General features: G+C 35.8%; 2 protein-coding genes across 2 annotated transcripts; one reads left to right on the top strand and one right to left on the bottom strand.

Annotated features, from left to right (window-relative positions):
* The first annotated feature begins 4,386 nt into the window (after positions 1-4,386).
* Positions 4,387-8,653, top strand: LOC128031669 (cyclin-dependent kinase 1-like). The gene is made up of 8 exons (XM_052620003.1): positions 4,387-4,549; positions 5,148-5,194; positions 5,372-5,528; positions 6,018-6,141; positions 7,250-7,420; positions 7,504-7,667; positions 8,072-8,213; positions 8,313-8,653. Exons 2-8 carry the CDS (start codon positions 5,158-5,160, stop codon positions 8,424-8,426), a joined length of 909 nt encoding a protein of 302 aa, XP_052475963.1. The 5' UTR covers positions 4,387-4,549; positions 5,148-5,157; the 3' UTR covers positions 8,427-8,653.
* Positions 8,654-10,240: 1,587 nt separating this feature from the next.
* Positions 10,241-18,567, bottom strand: LOC128031666 (transmembrane protein 26). The gene is made up of 6 exons (XM_052619997.1): positions 18,026-18,567; positions 17,450-17,546; positions 16,898-16,975; positions 16,393-16,598; positions 12,570-12,649; positions 10,241-11,663 (listed from the first exon to the last, which is right to left on the bottom strand). The coding sequence occupies exons 1-6, from the start codon at positions 18,214-18,216 to the stop codon at positions 11,344-11,346; spliced, it is 972 nt and encodes a 323-aa protein (XP_052475957.1). The 5' UTR covers positions 18,217-18,567; the 3' UTR covers positions 10,241-11,343.
* Positions 18,568-19,544: the final 977 nt, after the last annotated feature.

Genomic DNA, 19,544 nt, shown 5'->3' with positions numbered 1-19,544 from the left:
TGAAAAAATTTTTTTTGAAAAAGACCCCCCACCCCCCCTAGGGAGTTTCGAAACTCTGAGAAATAAACACAGAAAAATCAAGAAAAGGACAAACTATTATTTAGAACAAGAACTTGAACAACAACATGAATCCCAATGCCAATCTGCCAATGCAAAAATTTGATAAAATGAGTAATCACACCACATTTTTTATAATTTGTACAACCACATAAAACATCTGTATTATTTGTGGTTAAAGATAATAAATACAAATTTATTTTACACAAAATAAAAAAAAAAATTATTACACATACATATTTTCTTATTTTAAGGGTATTCAAATATTCACCAAACTCAGGTGAAAGCCACAGGAAATTTCTGAATATTTTTTTAACTTCAGAGTTAATATGAAATAATGGTAGAAAGATTACACATCACGACATATGTCATGTTGTTTAACGTAGCTGCTATCAAATCAGGCCACTGTCATAATGAGAGCACTACAGCAGATAAACACAAGCACAAGAAACTCATATAATGTGCATGTGGGGGCGGAGGGAGAGTGGGTGCCATAATATGCCCATTAGCTGACCAATTCTGATCAATGTGTACTCTCATTTGTGCAAAACTGTGTCCAAATGTGAGATGAGACTTAAAGCCAATGAGGCCACACTTGCTCAAGGTCACTCTGAGAAAACCTTCATCCTCATTTGAAGGGAATCAAGACTCATCAGCTGTCCTACACAATCACGCCAACTATCCTCACCGGGGAGACCAGCAATCACAGGGAAAAGAAAAAGGCAGAGTGATTGAGAGAGAGAATAAGAATAAATCATGAACAGACAAGTGCATGATTGCTGAAGAGTTTTCAGAGAGGAAATCCCTATGGCAACGCCAGGAAACCACATGCGTTCACCATGGCAACAAAGCCTGGGTAGGAATGCAAGAGAGTCTGTTGAGTGAAGCACATAATATTAAGATATCATACAAGCAAGCCACACTATATAAACAGTGTAATGTAAATATTTTAACCTGACATAATCAGAGCTTTATAATAAGCCAATTTTCATTATCAGTGTTTTCTCCATGCAGATGCATTCCTTAACTGCAGTAATACATCACACATGAAGGTCATGTGAAACATGAAATCTAGGTGAGGGAATCCTCTTTGGTCCTGAATTTGTCCTACATTTGACACATACACACTCACACACACAGTCACTTAGACACACAACAGCCCTCCCTTGCCCCAAAATCTCAGTGTCCTAAAAACTATTTGTAGCATTTGCCCACTCCTCTGTCTCTAGTTCAGTACCCCATTCTCAACCCCCTTCATCATGACCTCTTTCTTTTCCAGCACGCCTTTTTCTCTAAAACACACCCACCCTGTATCTGTCTCTCTGTCTCGCAGACACAGAAGGTTCATCTTTCTCCCTGAAGGCTCCTGCTGAGTATATGCTTAGAGGCATGAGTCTCTAACAGCTGGACTGGAAAGACTGTCTGTGTGTGTGCTTCCATGTCTCTGTCTCTCTCACAGACATCAGACTGGCTCTGATGTATCAACAGACAAAAGAAAAGTAGCAATAATATGTGATACATGGCTCTCTGGAACAGGGTTCTTATAGTTAACTAAAACCATAAAAAACACTTGAAATAAAACAAACATTAGCTGAAATAAAATACATTTAAAAATGTTAAAAACTTTTCAATAAGGATTTCATTTTAGATTTTAAATTAAATATACATTGAAAAATATATATAAACATTTTTTTGAACTTGATGTAATAAACTACTAAAATAAGTTAATAATGAATAATTATTATCAAAAACAAAAACGAATCAAAAATTACAAAACCACACACACACACAAATTTATAACTTTATAAAACACATAAAATAAAAAATAAACATTCAAAATAACAACAACTACAATAGTATCTAAATGAGACACAATGTACAATGACCATTAAAATGCATCCTACATAGTATTACTGTCTCTCATATCATATTACTCTTATAATAAAATAAAATAATTTCAAATTAATATTTAATGGCCATTTATTATTTGTTTGTTAATTAGCTATGTAATAAGAAGGATGATGCTCATTATCATAAAATAAAACAAATCCTGGACTAAAACAGTACCTCATCATATAGAATGGTATAAAAGTAACTACAACACACAAAATGAATATGAGTCCTTCCATTCCACAAAGTGTTCGTTTCCTTCAGCCAATCAGGGCGACTCAAATGTGCATCTTAATAATTTGCCACTAATCACTTCTTTAATTAAAGTCTCTACCCCTGAGGATTTGGGTTTGAATTGAGATTTTATCCCAGGGACTAGGCCTCCTTTATTTCTCTGTAATAAGACAGCCTAGTTATGCTTCATTGGCCTTTTAAAAGCTTGTTTTTTAATAGTTCTTTTGAGGAGTTAAATAAAAAACAAACTTTATAACACTTTTTGTTTTCACTTTTCGACTGTCTGTGCAGAGAATGCTAAATAGAGTAGTATATATTAACATTAGAATAACATGTTCATTTCATAATTTTTTGTACACCACACTTTTGTCTCTCTCGTTACAATGTCTGGTTGACGAGTAAAACGTTCGCGATTCTGTCACCACACAGACGCTTTCACTGGTGAACAGCTCACGCATACCGAAAACAGCAGTCCAACTGTGACACCACGTGGTGAAACAGAGTATTGCATGCATGTATGTGCCTGTGTCTACAGACCCTCATACTAAGGAATGGCAAACTATATATGCTTCGTTTTTTCCACATTTATTTATTTTGCATTATTTATCTTGACAAATGACTTTTTTTTAAGGCCTAAACCCATTTCTACCCCTTAGGGTAGTCTCGGGTGTCTCGATTCTCTTTTGGTTGGAGGACTAGGGGGAAGGGGAAGGGCCAGATTGCCCTTCAAAATAAGATTTTTTAGGATCACACTTCATACAAAGGGGTATGAATTATCTCTGCATGAACTGGCTATAGCTGCAACATGGCTGTCCGAGTGAAATAAGACTCATAAATGTAAGCATTTTGGCATTAATAAAGATTTTAATGAAAAGTAATGATTTGTTTGGTTACATTCAAATGTGAGTTCATGTTTACAGCCATAATATTCAGAGAAATGTTTGTCAAAAATCGCCAAAGTTTGCTTGCATCATATCATTACAGACTGCCCGATAGTACCACAACATATTTTCAGGGCAATAACCAGCACAGACACTGAGGAGGAAGTCCCCCCAATAATTAGAAATCGCTAAACCCATTTCTCAAATATTGCCAAATCAAAAGAGAGATTTACATTTTTGATAAGATTTTATCCTCTCATTGGTGGAAAATATAATGTAATGAATCAGTATTTAAACTGTTATAACCATTCGTGGAGCAGATTTGACAAGTTATTTTTTGCACCTGGATGTGTGAGCTGCATGATCTCCGATATGTGTGAGTGTGTCAGTAAGCTCTGCAGTAAGGGGAAAGGGTATAAAATAAAATAGAATTGGGATTGGGATTGTATGTATAGGCTACTACGGAGCCATGTTTGGACATGTTGGTGGGGAAATTAAGGGGTGGGAGAAAAAATTATTTTAAAATCTTTTGTGTTCTCTCCCAAAGATATTTGCATTCTCTCGAGTTCAGACAAACGCTTCCTATTGTCACCATGGCCTCAAAGCATACCCCTTGCCTACTCTGGATCGATTGCCATTCCATCCTGAGGTCCTCATTACCTTACGGAAAAATAAATGTGAAAATAAATATATGTAAATAAATACATGAATGTATAAATAAATAAAAGTGGAAATAAATACATGTATAAATAAATAAACGTGGAAAAATTTAAATAATGAGAAATATATATATATATATATATATATATATATATATATATATATATATATATATATTAATTTTCTCTGTATATATATTTATAGATTTATTTTCACTTTTTTACATTCCTTTGTATATTTATTTATGTATATATTTATTTATAATTTTGTCTAGTTTGGCATTTCATATGACACACCACACACAAACCAAACATATGTTTGCTACATACAACGCAATAACACTTGCTGTATTTGTCATATATTGGAAAGTTTGTGGAATTTAAACACTTAAAAAGACTGTAGCACTGAACATCATTAAATGTCTTTTACGACAACCTATAAAGTGAAACGAGAACATTAGCTCTGAACGCACTACCAGTGATTCTGTAGTCATAAATATAGTGGAAAAACTGCGGGGAAATGTCTGTTGTTCCCTACCTGCACGCAGTATTAATGAACAAACTGCGCACGCGCAGTGACGCAGGCCATGCTCCCGCTCCTAACCGCCCTACTATCTGATTGGCTAGTTTGAAGACCACCGAGAACTCCGATTGGCTGCTTTTGAATTACGTATACAAAATACATATAGTTTGAATCAAGGAACTCGCAGTTCATCGAGGTACACAACATCCGCACGCTCTTTCTGTTCTCAAAGAGCTTCGTCAAGATATCGACGGAAAACAGCAGCGTTTGGTTATTCATCCAGATTCGTTATAGTTCTAGAGAAGGTGAGTTTTAATATATGAAAATGATTCGTTGTTATCAATTTTGATTCTGATCGCTAACGTTATACGTTTTAAATTTGCTCAGGCCCTTCTATGGCAAACGTTCCTGAGTCATTTAACTTCAACATGCAATTCATACTGTAATCTTAATTTAATAATATTCGTTTGATTAGCCCTGATTTGCAAATATAGGTCCTAAATAAAAGCAGGTCGATGTATTTATCGATTTTCCTTGGTTTTAACACGTTTCTGTCGCATCTTGATTTAAAGTGGTCACACTGGTTGATTTGTAAAACATGGATATAAAAATGTGAAGATGTTTTTATAAGCACATAATTGTAAATCATCAGAAATTTTATTGTGTTTTAAATGTTTTCCATGTCAAGACTAACAGCTGTAAAGGTCAGAGAGGGTCAGCCTTTTATGCCTCGTGATTTAAATCGCACAACTTATATTAGTACGTTGAAAACATAAATCTGAACAAGTATGAAAATAAATTTGTTTGACACATCTAGATTGTTGATGGAACTTCCCTTTTTTTGCAGCATCATTCAGTGTGGTCAATGTGATCATTTTTTCAATCTTTTGTTTTTCTTCAAAGTTTTGAGAAAATGGATGACTATCTGAAGATAGAGAAAATTGGTGAAGGTAAGTTGAATCTTTCTTTGTGTAGAGTCAGCTGACTAGTGTTGTCACTTGGCCTCTCTCTCTCTCAATGTGTCCCTTGTAGAGTTTGTTTCAAGGCAGAATATGAGAGTCCCTGTTAGATTAGTTTTTTTCTGTACGTGTCTGCTGGAAATCAGTGTGTATGTGTCTGCTCCTTAGGTACATATGGTGTGGTTTATAAGGGACGGAATAAAACCACCGGACAGGTGGTTGCTATGAAGAAGATCCGCCTGGAGAGTGAGGAGGAGGGGGTCCCCAGCACCGCTGTCAGAGAGATCTCCCTCCTCAAGGAGCTCCAGCACCCCAACGTTGTACGGTAAGAGACTGAGAGTTTTCATGACATCTTTATGATTATCTACTTAAAACAGAACCAAATCCCCTAAGTTGTACTACTTAGAATTCTTTATTACAAAAGATGTTTGAAGAATATATAGTGAAATTTCATCATGAGTTTCATTTTTTCATTCATGATGAGTTCAACTTAATTCTTAGTGTCCTAATCAACAAAATGACTGCTTTACATACACTACTGGACAAAACCTTCTGTATTGTTTCTCCTTTTTTTTTGGTAATGCTTTTAAAAAAACGTATCATATGCACACCAGTTGCTACATTTATTTGTTAAAATGTAGGAAAAACAATAGTATTGTGAGACTTTAAAATTGTTTCTCAACTTTTCTATTTTACTATATTTTAAAATGTTAATGTAACAAAAAGCTGCTTTCGAAAATGATGGTTTCCAGTTTCAATACTGCTTTATGTATGGACTCAAAGTATTTTTTTTCCCTCTGTTCCCCTTTTACAGTCTGCTGGATGTATTGATGCAGGAGTCAAAGTTATACCTGGTGTTTGAGTTTCTGTCCATGGATCTGAAGAAGTATTTGGACTCCATCCCATCAGGCCAGTTCATGGAGCCCATGCTGGTCAAGGTGCATTAAATAATGTACAATGTTAAAACAAACTTCAGCTTAGTTTATTTGATAAATAAATGGTGCAAAATTTTAACATATTTTCCTTTATTTACGTCACATTGTTTATTATTATTATTATTTAAAGAAGTCTTTATTTAAAGCTGCGGTAGGTAACTTTTGACGCTCTAGCGGTTAATAAACAGAACTGCTTGCGTCTTGTGGAAGAACATTGTAGCTGGAACTACTTCTCTCTGTTTATGTCTATAAAGAATCACAAAGGTACTGGGTTACTCCGCCGCGGTACCCCCGAAGCAATCTGAAATAGTCCGAATATAAACACTTATTATAGGTGCACCCTAGTGATTCAGGACAAGCTAAAAACACGGTTTGGAAAATGGATTCATGGTGTACTCGCTTGTTATATACATTTTTCTACATTTTGAACACAAACAAAGTTACGGACCACAGCTCTGATTGGTTGATTTCTTACCGGGATCGATGGATTTCTGCAAATGGCAATAGGACCACTGGGAGGAGCTAGAGGAGCTTGATTTTTTTTTTTTTTTTTTTTTCACAGATTATTTCTCATATTCTACTGTCAGGACATAATGACAGGTTTAACAAATATTTAAAAAATGTATTTTTACAAAAGTTACCTACTGCAGCTTTAAATCTTAAATTAATTTTTTTCCCTACCGTAGATCTTTGAAACCTTTGTAGTGATGTCTGCTTTCATAATACAGTATTGTTTGAAAGGTTTTTTTTTTTTTTTTTTATAAAACTAATACTTTTGTTCAGCAAAGATGCGATAAATTGATAAAAAATGATTATGTATGTTTGAAATTTTATTATGTTAGGTTTTGTTTCAAATATATTTTATTATGAATTTTATATTCATCAAAGAAGAATTGCCTCACAGTTTCCACATTGATAAAAATAAGAAATGTTTCTTGGGCACCAAATCACATATTATAAATATTTCTAAAGCATCATGTTACGCTGAAGACCGAAACTTATTAATATTTCACAATATTACCATTTTGATTTGTGTCTGGATTGTACAGTAGGTCCCAAATATAGAGTCTGTCCCTGGAGATAACTGTGTCTGTGTGCGTCCTCTCTGTAGAGTTACCTGTATCAGATCCTTGAGGGGATTCTGTTCTGCCACTGTCGCAGGGTTCTGCATCGTGACCTCAAGCCCCAGAACCTGCTGATTGATAATAAAGGTGTGATTAAGCTTGCAGACTTTGGGCTGGCACGTGCCTTTGGAGTCCCGGTCAGAGTGTACACACATGAGGTACATGACAGCAATTTCTCCTTCCTCAAAGCGTTCAGTTATCAATCCGGCTGAGGTGCTTATTCTCACTGTGTGATTCAAAGGTGGTCACTCTGTGGTACAGAGCTCCAGAAGTCTTGCTGGGAGCCTCACGTTATTCCACACCCGTAGACGTCTGGAGTATTGGTACCATCTTTGCTGAACTTGCTACCAAGAAACCGCTCTTCCATGGAGACTCAGAAATAGACCAGCTCTTCAGGATCTTCAGGTATATAGACTTCTGAAACAACTTTGATCTTGTTTGAATGTTTTAATTTTGCGGCTGGTACGATTTTAACGTTCAACTAACTGTTTTCTATGTCAATATATCTTAATGTCATTTATTTCTTTGATGGCAAAACCTTCAGAATGATCCTTCAAAAATAATTATAATTTGCTGATTTGGTGATATGCTGGTTTGAAATAGAAATATTTTGTAACATTATACACATTATTCTCACTTTTAAACTATATAATGGATCCTTTTTTAGTATTAAAAACATATTCAGCATCAGTTAGAAAGAATATTAACATCTGCCATCCCAAGATAAAGTGTTCTGCTACAGTATTATGAAAGATGCTACAAACAGCTACGTGCATACAAATGATTTTCTGTGGTTGGTTTATATTTAGGACTCTAGGAACCCCTAACAATGAGGTCTGGCCAGATGTTGAGTCACTCCCGGATTATAAGAATAGCTTCCCAAAGTGGAAATCTGGGAATCTGGCCAGCACTGTGAAAAACCTGGACAAGAACGGCATTGACCTGCTCACGGTAAAAGGGCGTCCTAACATGCTGATGTCCTACTTATCTGTTTGGATTTGTCTCCATTTCTCACTTCACATATTCATTTTTATTGTCTCTTTTGTTTAGAAAATGCTGATTTATGACCCTCCAAAGCGGATCTCAGCACGGCAAGCAATGACACATCCATATTTTGATGATTTAGACAAAAGCACTCTTCCAGCCAGTAACCTCAAGATATAGACTTTTGATCTAAAGCAATGTAAGCCTTTCAATACGCAATAATTTTGTTGTTGTTAATTGGGTGGTTTTTCTACTTTTGTGTTGTCTGTTTTGTATGTCTTTTTAATGTTCTATTTTGTGTTAGATAAAACACTCGTTTGTAAATAAAACTTATATTTTTTTGTGGACCTTAAGTGGCATATAACAAAAATAACTGTTTATAATAAAGAGCACTTTGTAGGATCCCATCATGGACTGATGTCTTCTGTTTTCATGTACATTAATACATTGTGTGATTTTATACTTCACTTGCTCGCCAATGGATCCTCTGCAGGGAATGGGTGCCACCAGAATGAGGAAAAAATCATAAGTAATCGACACAACAGTCCATCAGTTAACATTCTGTGAAGTGATAAGCTGTATGTTTGTAAGAAGCAAATCTATTGTTAAAGAATTTTAACTCGAAACTAATTTCTGGTCAAATTACTAGTCCATAATCCATAATAACACCTCTTCAGGTAAATAATTCCACCCCCCATTCTACTTTCACATCAAAATCCAATGACATATTAGATTTTGAAGTTTTAGAACTTTTTCTGCTTATATACAGTGCTTGATCTGAGCCTATTTCTCTCCTAATTCAGACAAAATGACTTTTTAACTTGAGAAAGCAATTACATGGATAGAGGACTCATTTTAGCCAGAAGCATAATTTTAAAGTTAAAATGCCTTCGTGATGTATTTTCTTATCACAAACATGCTGTTTATAAGATGTCAATTGATGGACTTGTTTCTGATGGCACCCATTCACTTCAGAGGATCAATTAGTGAGCATACAATGAGGAAAATGATGCAAAATCAATTTTTTCTTTTTCAGCATGAAAGCATACTTTTCTCTTGCTTTCTGTGTTTACCATAGTGTTTGCCAGAAAATATAAAGGAAATGTCATCCAAGTCATTTGGTTCTATTGCCTTATGATTTCATGTTCTTTTCCATGTCTACTCTGTAAACAGTTAAATACTATTTCACTACAGATCACATCATGTTTCATATCATATTAATGATATTTTTTCTGAAATCGTTTCTTTGTTTAAACAGTGAATGAATAAGCTTTCTTTACACTCACTCCAAAGATACCTCTCCAAATGTGATTGCACAGCAAGCTCTAAATGACTGTGTGTACATAACCTATCCCATTTCTGAATAGCATTGGACACAAGAATGTTGTGAATAAAAATTCTTATACACTATTTTAACTAATTACTTTATTCTTCAGTACATGACTACCATGTTAGGTAATAAAGCTTATCACATCTTAATATCAGTAATACTCTGTGAAACTTTCATTTAAGTCAGTCTTACTAGTATTTTTGACTTTTCTAAGAGCTCTGCAATATAATGACTTCACAAAGGGTGCTGTCACGAATATTATGTCTTATTATGCACTGAAATTACCAAATGTATTACTTCAAAATGCCCCTGTTGTCCATTCAAATCTAACTTTTTTGTTGGTATCCGGTTTCATTCTTGTGGAGCTTTTCCTGTTTCCTCTGGCTAAAAATAGAAAAATGTTTCTGCTTAAATGTTTAATGAAATAATGCGTGTTTTCCTGCTTTAGGAATGTGTGTATGTTTCAGAAAAGGATGGGGACAGAGACAAACAACCAACCCAGTGTTTATACTTTGAAGACGTGCAGGAAACTGAGAGATACTAATGTGAATGTAAAGTATGAAAGAAAATGAGAGGATGTGGTTATACAGTATTTAGCAATGAAATCCAAAAATCAGATAACCAGCACAGATCATCCCACATATAAAAACATGGAGAATCCAGATAGGAAGAAACTAGACAAAAAATATTTATTTGAATAGGTTCACAGGGTTTCAGCTGTGTTAATATCTAGTTAAAACACATGCTCCTTTGAAAGATATACTAGGAACTGCTGTAGAGCAACTACAGATTCTCTCATCTTACAGGCCAATTGCCTCAGACTGTTCTCAGGTCAGAGATTATCAGAGTCATATCTGAACGCACACTGCGAGTAATCATGCACGAGCAGACCCCTTTTAAACACGTGCACACTAGATAAATGTGCATCTGCCTCTTACATATCATAAGAAGTTCTCTTACAGCTTGTGAGTCTGAAAATCTTGCTTCACCACAGTGTCTGGTATACAAACATTGTCAACCATAAAAAAAAGTTTAATAAATCTACTATTGGTCCTAGTTTGGTTGTGTATAACATATTCAAAATACATTTCTAAAACTGCTGTCACCCATGAATGTGTTTTTAAGCAGTATACGACAGGGGTTTTCAATTTTTTAGATGCCACAGACCCACAAATATGATCGTCCTGATGTGAGGGCCCCCATCCTAAAATGTATACGTTTTTAACATATAATTAATATTATAAATATATGTAAAAGTTTATTTGGAAAATAAAGATTTTTTTTTTTAATTATGTTATAAAATAGCACTGTATACTGTTAGATGTGTTATTTATTTATTTAAATTATTTTTTAATCAGTTATTTTATTTATAAACTTTTCCACTGACCCCACAGAATTTATTTTACTTCAGCTAGTTGTCGTTGCAACATTTCTCATTTAAAACTACATTAAAATTGAATAACTAACTACATATATATATACACACACACACACACACACACATACATAAATGGATAATTAACTAATTATATAAGCAATAACTAATAAAAATTATAAAATAACCAAAATGATGGTAAATATAAAAACAGAAAATAATTAAAATATCAATAAATATTTTAACAGTATCTTATTAATACTAGCACTCCCCTGCTGCCCCCTGGGAGTCTCCATACCTCGATTTCAAGCAAACCATCTGGCACAGTTGGGCATACAATAAAACGTATTTCTATTAAAGACATTACATTACATTTCTTTTTTTTCCTTCCTTCATACTGGGGGAGAGGTAGATGATGATGATGGTGGTGGTGGTGATTGTGGTGGTGGTTTAAAGACTTGACAGATAACTATCAGTCTGTAGAGGTTGAGGATGACCACTAGAAAGTTCTTAATAGCAAAGAAGACCAACATCTGATGGAACACATCAAAGTATATCATCACAATGAGACGTACCACAAGAAAGGGCCCATCCTGGATAAACAAACTCTCCACGATGTTCCAAATGTCTGTACTGTGTCTTAAAAAGACAATGTTACAACAGCCGTTTCCACCATCAGGCTCATCTGAGTTCTGTGGCCGGGATGTCACAACTGCAACACAGACACATAGATATAAACATTATTATTACTCCAATCCAAACAAAACCAATTTGCATGTTATACTAGTCAAGTTTAGACAACTTTTCTTTTCTTCGTTCTTGCAGGAAATTATGTTATGCTTTGGATCATGTTTGAATTGTTTCAATAAGAGGTTAATTTGTAAAAATGTTTGTTTTTAATTGAAGTTGAAGGGTTTTTTTGGCAGAGGGCCACTATGACTGTTTTTCGGACCGCAGATCACTTTGCTACAGAAAGTACAGGAAATCAGCGACTCTAAATGTTTATGCCAATTTATTTGTTCTTTGAATGGATGATTTTAATGCATTGTGTGTTAGGAAAAGAATATTATTTTAACATACTGAGTATTTATGGAAAACAAAAGCAAAACATAAAACAAGCTTCCATAGTTTACAAACCAGTGAGCACTGAGCAGGGTAAATTTGCAGAAGTGAAGTCAGTTGAACTTAAGGCAAATGGTTGAAAAGATCCAAATAATTCCACCCCTCTGCTCTTCCTATGGGGTTTGGTAATGTTTAAATACATGCAGCTGCCAAAGCGCTCATTCCTCAAAGGGAAACATGCATAGAGCATAACGCAACAAAAACACATGCTGTTGTTCTTCAAGTGACTGAAGCGATGTTACACTACACGGAGTTAGCATCCCAAACCGCTAGTCTATGTGAGCTCCAAGGGTAAGAAAAATACTTTTGATGGAGCAGGATGAAACATTTTCGATATGTGAGCATCAGACTGAAATTTAACAGAACAGCAGGGTCCTCCTTCAGTCCCTTGAGGGATCCTGAACTATTTTATAAGTCATGTTGCTGCTTTTCAAAGCAACATCTGTGACATTTGATGGTGAGATGTTAAAAAAAATGCAAACTGGTGATCACAAACCTGCCAGGTGAAGAGGAAACTGCAACATACTCCATGTCCACACTGCCAAGATTATATACACCAGCTGATGGCTGTTCTCCCTATAACACAGTGAGGAATGTGTTATGCAGGTTTGCATCAAATAATGCTTTAACATTAAAATGTGAGTCTTTATGAATTTGAAAATCAACTGGGTATTATGGCTGGCATTACGGAGCAGACACAAACAATCAACTCTGAATATCTGATGGCCATTCTCAGGAAAGGGGCCATTTGTGTTTGCGTGATTACTGATATCACTGGCAGGAAAAAACAGAGATACTGAATGTAGTTACAATATGTGACCCTGGACCACAAAACCAGTCTAAAGTCGCTGGGGTATATTTTTAGCAATAGCCAAAAAAACATTGTATGGGTCAAAAGGATCGATTTTTCTTTTATGACATAATCATTAGGGTATTAAGTAAAGATCATGTTTCATGAAGATATTTTGTAAATTTCGTGAATATATTAAAACGTAATTTTTGATTAGTAATGCATTGCTAAGAACTTTTTTTGCACCCTCAGATTCCAAATTTTTAAATAGTTGTATCTTTGCCAAATATTGTCCGATCCTAACAAACCATACATCAATGGAAAGCTTATTTATTAATTTATTATTTATTGTTTTATTTTAATGTATAAATATCAATTTCAAGATTTATTTCAAACCATTATGTGTGGTTTGTGGTCCAGGATCACATATATGATTGATTAAACTGTATTAATTGTGTAATGCAAAAAAAAAAAAAAAGACAGACAATTTTTTTTTTCATATTTGCATGTGACTATTACATTTTAGTGGATTAAATTAAAATAAAAAAAAGTCTGCCTTTTTAAATATATCATTTGCTTTGTCCTTTATTTTTTTCTAAAATGCTTAAGGGATTTTCTGAGATAATGCAAAATTTCTCTTTGTCCCTCATTAAAATGTGGTGTGGTGTGATGATATTTCCTAGTAAATGCAAGTAACATTAACCACACATTTTGAATGTAACATGGTTGACATTTAATTGCACAAAACACAAGTTAAAAGAGAAATGCCACTGGTTTTAAGTATTTATTATTATGTGAAATTTATTGTGAGTGATGTATGAGACATATGTTCCATTCCACTTCCTGTTTGTTGTTGTCGTTTGCACTGTGATTGAGCTCCGTCACTATATTTCTTTTTAAAGATATATTATTTTGATATTCTTGAAAAATATATTTTATACACCATCGTTTCTCTTTGATTTTCTAAGTATACAGCGTGCTGCTAACAGTCCCACCACGTCTACTCCGTGTGTTTCTCTGCACAGGCCTGGTGCACCCAGGACGCGATCTTCCCAGGTGTCCTTCACTCTGGTGCCTGGACACCACGGACCCTGGGTACATCCACAGCAGAGGACACAAGACAGGCCCTGGTGATGACTTCTCCCCCTCCGGTATTCGAGATCTCCACCCGGAACCGATTTGCTCCCCTCCGCGAGACGGGAAGCGAAGCTATGATCATCGGAGGACTCCATCGTCCGACACGTCCATGCTACGTTAGCAGAAGGTAAAGTGCACACCCATTGTGCTCGTTTCTGTGCAGATACCTGCAATCCTGAAGGCCGACGAGAGCCCCAGAGCGGTCGTGCTTCACACCGGGGTTAATGAAACCACGCTGCAGCAGACGGAGACGCTGAAGAGGGACTTCAGGAGCCTGATCGAGACGGTTCGCAGCACAACGCCCGCGGCGACGATCGTCGTGTCAGGACCACTGCCCACGTATCGACGAGGACACGAAAGGTTTAGTTGGCTTGTTGCTTTAAACGAATGGTTGTTGTCATGGTGTAAAGAACAGAAACTGCTATTTGTTAATAATTGTAATCTTTTCTGGGAGCGTCCTAGGCTGTTTCGCGCTGATGGCCTGCACCCCAGCAGAGTCGGAGCAGAGCTGCTTTCTGACAACATCTCCAGGACACTTCACTCCATGTGACTAGTAAGACAATTCTCAAATAACTATTATGATGACTTTTATTCCACCCGCTTTAATGATAAAAGTACTTGTGCTGTACAATCTATTAAGACTGTGTCTGTTCCCCGAATAGTGAGGTCAAAATATACATTTAATGTAGGATCTAGAAAAAATCTTAGCGTGATTAAATCAGAAAATTTTGAAAGTAAATGAACAAAAAATATTTTTTACGTTTGGGCTCATAAATATTAGACACACCCAAAGTAGTTATTGTAAATGAAATGTTCACAGATAATAGTTTTGGTGTACTCTGCTTGACTGAAACCTGGCTAAAACCAAATTATTAAATTGGTCTAAACGAGTCTACTCCACCAAACTACTGTTATAAGCATGAGCCCCGTCAGACTGGTCGTGGGGGAGGTGTTGCAACAATATATAGTGATATTTTCAATGTTACCCAGAAAACAGGATACAGGTTTAACTCTTTCGAAATACTTCTGCTTAATGTTACACTGTCACACATGCAAAAGAAATCTAATGTATCTCTTGCTTTGGCTACTTTGTATAGACCACCAGGGCCATATACAGAATTCCTAAAAGAATTTGCAGATTTCCTCTCAGACCTTCTAGTTACAGTTGATAAGGCGCTAATCATGGGAGATTTTAATATTCACGTTGATAATACAAATGATACATTAGGACTTGCGTTTACTGACCTAATAAACTCTTTTGGAGTCAAGCAAAATGTCACCGGGCCCACTCATCGTTTTAATCATACACTAGATTTAGTTATATCGCATGGAACCATTTCCTTGTGTCGTGCATGCTGCGTATAACTGATATTAACTATATGTTTCAGCGTTACCGTCTGGGCAGAACTATTGTTCAGGCCACCAAAGACAGATTTGCAAATAACCTGCCTGATCTATCTCAACTGCTATTTGTACCCAAAAATACACATGAACTTGACGAAATGACTGGCAACATGGGCACTATTTTCTCTAATACATTAGAAGCTGTTGCCCCCATCAAATTGAAAAAGGTTAGAGAAAATGTACAGTGCCATAGTATAACAGTAATACTCTCAAGAAAAACTCGTAGTCTTGAACGCAAATGGAGAAAACTAATGGAAACTAATCCAGTATTTTCTAATAAGATTACCAAGGGGCAACATGTATATTGAAAATAGAAGGGGACCCAGGACGGATCCTTGTAGCACTCCATATTTTGGAATATTAGATACACGCACAAACTGACAGTCACCACTTATAAGCTACTACTAAATGTTGTAGAAACGTAATTTTCTGTAAAGTTGCTTTGTAATGATTTGTATTGTAAAAAGCGCTATACAAATAAACTTGAATTGAATGAATTGAATATGTTTTACTGAATGTTCAGCGTTCAACATTTCAAATGAAACTACTAATTACTAGTTGCTGATTTTGATAGACAAAAAAGGCACCTGAGAATGGACCGACAGTAACCATAACTCCAATCCAGTAATACTGCACTGTATTTCAGAAATACTACTTTAATCTTTTTTTTTTTTACTAAATGTTATGATGTAATTTATTCCTGTGATGGCGAAGTCGAATTTTTTGTAGCCATTACTCCAGTCTTCAGTGTCAATTGCTGCTCAAGAAACATTTCTTATTATTATCAAAAAATTTGTGTTGCTTAATATTTCTGTGAAAACTGGGACAAAATTTTAAAGATATTTATATGAAATAGAAATCTTTTGTAACATTATAAAAATCTTCTAAAAATCTATCACTTTTGATCCATCTAATATGTCCAGTAGTGTCAACAATAGCATATGAACTAGCATTCAATCAAGCTTTCATGAGAACAGGAAGTACCCACTTGACATCAGAGAGTGTTTCACTGGTAAATTCTAGAATGTCTGCCGCCGTGCCAACAAAGATGAGTAAAAGCTGAGACAGCTCGTCACGCGTCACTCCTCCTAATGGGAGGAGCCACTTTCCAATGATGAGAAGAATCAGCAGAACCTGATGAAGACCAAGGATCCAGTCATTCGCACACACCGAGGTGAGCATGCGCTCCAAGTGCTGGAAGACACAATATGAACAGTATCTGAACACATCACACCATTGCATAATGAGGAGAACTGTCTGTGCTGTGAAGCACAGGAAATAGATTTCATCACAAATTGAATCCCAAACATGTGATTTGTGCATACACAATAGATAGATAGATATAGATAGACAGAGAGAGAGAGAGAGAGAGAGAGAGAGAGAGAGAGCAGATGCATCACAGTCAGAGCATTAGTCACTTTTGTACAGCAAAGCACTGACCCACAAATGAAAACCTTAAATATAAACAAATACAAATTACATTTCAAGATTACCTTTAGTGTTTCGTTACCCATTGTGTTGTTTGAAGGCAATATGCTCTTGACATTGTCCCAAGAGTCCAGTTTCCTACACTGCCAGACACAAAAAAGCACAGAGAAGAATTTAATGAGTGGAAAGGGACATTAAAATGGCTGTACTCATCCAAAAACGAATCAGACATTTTTTTGCCACGTATTGTTACACACACAATGAATTCGTCTTGGTGAGGCTTCCAATGCACAGAAAAAATAAATACATAAAATAAGAAGACAAATACATACAATACACACTGCAGGCCAAAAGTTTTTAAAAGAAGTCTTGCAACCAAGGTTGCATTTATTTGATCAAAAATACAGTAAGAACAGTAATTTTGTGAAATATCACTACAAAATAAAATAACTATTTCCTATTTTAATATATTTTAAAATGTAATTTTTTTTTTTTTTTTTGATAGAAAACAGCTTTTTCACAAAGAGTGCAAGGTCAAACGGGTTTGGCACAACATGACAATGAATACAAGAGGGCAGAAGACTCCAAAATGGAAGAATTGGTATACAGAATAATACCTGCGGGTCACTGGCTTTGTTCTCCTGATGATGTAACTCTAGAATCCATATGGACGGAATAATGCTGATGAGGAAGAGCAGGATTGCTGGAGAAAACCTAAGAGAAGACAGAAGATGCTTACATCATTTTACAGAACACACAAATACACACACACTGAACAATTACTGAGACGGTGTTGTAGTTGTTTTCTTTTAGTGCCAATCTAAAGCTCATTGCTGGAGACCCTTAAGATTATACTACAGTAGACTACTAGTATTCTTTATACACACTGTGTCACTGTGTCTGCAGTAACAATAGGTCTAACAGGATGTTTGTGAGGGGGAGTGAGGGAGGAAGAGAGGAAATGTCTATAACTTTTTAGGAAAACTTAATTAAAATATAACTGAAACCTAAGAACAGCTAAATAAGTCAAATGAACGCCACACACAAAGAGAGAAATTAAGCTAAATATTGAATACAAGTTACTTATACCACGAAGAGTGATTCATCCAGCAGAAACGAATCAACAGCAAGATTAATCTGTCAGTAATGTTAATCGTTTATTAATCTGTAGAACTGTAAAGGCTGTCACTCACCATTTGTAGTCTTTCCCTTTCCTTCGTTTTAAAGTGAAGATCATCTCCACGACCAAAGGGAGGTAAAGAATAGTCAGTAACCAGTACATGTTGTTATTTTTCACCGTTTTTACTCTCCAGACGCCGATTAGAGAGACCAAAATGAATAACGACCTAGTTATGATCGCGCACACGAATTTAACTAAAATCATGGTGAAGGCGAAGGTGTCCCGGGATTGTGCGGTGGAGAGTGCGCTTGTAGAGCCCCGTTGAGTGCCCAGTTTGTGTTGAATCCTCCCACCAGCGTCAGTGTGTGAAATCACTCACAGTGGTCAAATGTTTGTTCTGAAGACACAGCTGGATGAAGCCTGGAAGATCGTATATACAAGATAGTGCCATTTAAACGTACGTTTATTGTATATCTGGAAACTCTTTGCAGTTTGGCAAAACTTTCCCTGTTGAAAAAAAAAAAACAGTTTAAACCAGCCTAAGCTGATTGGATGGTTTTAGCTGGTTTAATTAAGATGGAAGTAGGTGGTCTCCCAACCTGACCACCTAAAGAGGTGGCCAAAACCCCTCTAAACCAGACTTTTTTTCAGCAGGTTTTTCAGGGTTCTTTCAGTGACAAAGGACACGTGTGAAACTTTAACTGACCGATAGAGGGCAGCACTCACTAATTATTTCAATATGCCTATAAAAAAGGTACACATTTGTATTGCGTTCTCTGTATGTCACGGACCAAACGGTCCAGCCATGAGGAAAGCAGAAGTTTCGTTAGAAAATGGGTTATTTTATTACACCCAAAAAAAATACTGAACAATAGAAACCAAAACAGAATATGAAACAGCACACAACAAAACAGAATATGAACTTAACAACCTCACCTAACAGAATGAAACACCAGGGAACATATATAGTGGCTTGACCAAACCAATTTACACAAAAAGGGGAAAATAAAAAATGGGAGACAAGTACAAACAATCACAGAGCCAACAAACTAAACCCAAACCCCCCTCCAACATGGCAGCACATGGTATGGCTTAATTGACAGGTCACATGATATCACAGTCCTCCACCCTTGGCCACACCTTTCTTCCCCCCCAAGACAGAGCTCTCTCCAACATGGTAACAAAGAAACAATGATTAATAAACAGAAAATATTTACATAGCCCTACAATGTAAAAATGTGTGCACTCCATTTAAACAGTGTGTTGCTAAGACAAATAATATTATATGATAACTGAAATAAACTATATTATCAATGTTTCTAAATCATGAATTGTTTGGGGTGTGTCTATTGCAAAAAATTACTTAACTTATGTACCTAAAACATAACTTGGGTGCTGGTATTACCCTTCCTTGCCAATTGGTCATCCTGTGTGGCTTGGGCCACCACACTGTATATTATGGCATCTCATTCACAACATCTGGAAAGTCGTACACCTTTTATGTACAGTATTCATAATTTAGCACAAAAAGCTACACATTCTAAAATATTAGCAAAATCAATATGATTCAAATTTTTCAGATTTGTTTTTTT

Source organism: Carassius gibelio, chromosome A17, assembly GCF_023724105.1.
Source record: "Carassius gibelio isolate Cgi1373 ecotype wild population from Czech Republic chromosome A17, carGib1.2-hapl.c, whole genome shotgun sequence".
Lineage (NCBI taxonomy): Eukaryota > Metazoa > Chordata > Actinopteri > Cypriniformes > Cyprinidae > Carassius > Carassius gibelio.
Note: the sequence above shows the minus strand (reverse complement) of the source record. Positions and strands in the feature narration are given on the sequence as shown.

Bases quoted from the DNA above. Each gene is read 5' to 3' on its own strand.
- LOC128031669 (XM_052620003.1), top strand. From the start codon at position 5,158: ATGGATGACTATCTGAAGATAGAGAAAATTGGTGAAG. The intron at 5,195-5,371 runs GTAAGTTGAATC...TCTGCTCCTTAG, and splicing joins GATAGAGAAAATTGGTGAAG to GTACATATGGTGTGGTTTAT. The intron at 7,668-8,071 runs GTATATAGACTT...GTTTATATTTAG, and splicing joins CAGCTCTTCAGGATCTTCAG to GACTCTAGGAACCCCTAACA.
- LOC128031666 (XM_052619997.1), bottom strand. From the start codon at position 18,216: ATGATTTTAGTTAAATTCGTGTGCGCGATCATAACTAGGTCGTTATTC. The intron at 16,599-16,897 runs GTAATCTTGAAA...TGTGTCTTCCAG, and splicing joins TGGGTAACGAAACACTAAAG to CACTTGGAGCGCATGCTCAC. The intron at 11,664-12,569 runs GTTTGTGATCAC...TCTGTGTTGCAG, and splicing joins GTTTCCTCTTCACCTGGCAG to TTGTGACATCCCGGCCACAG.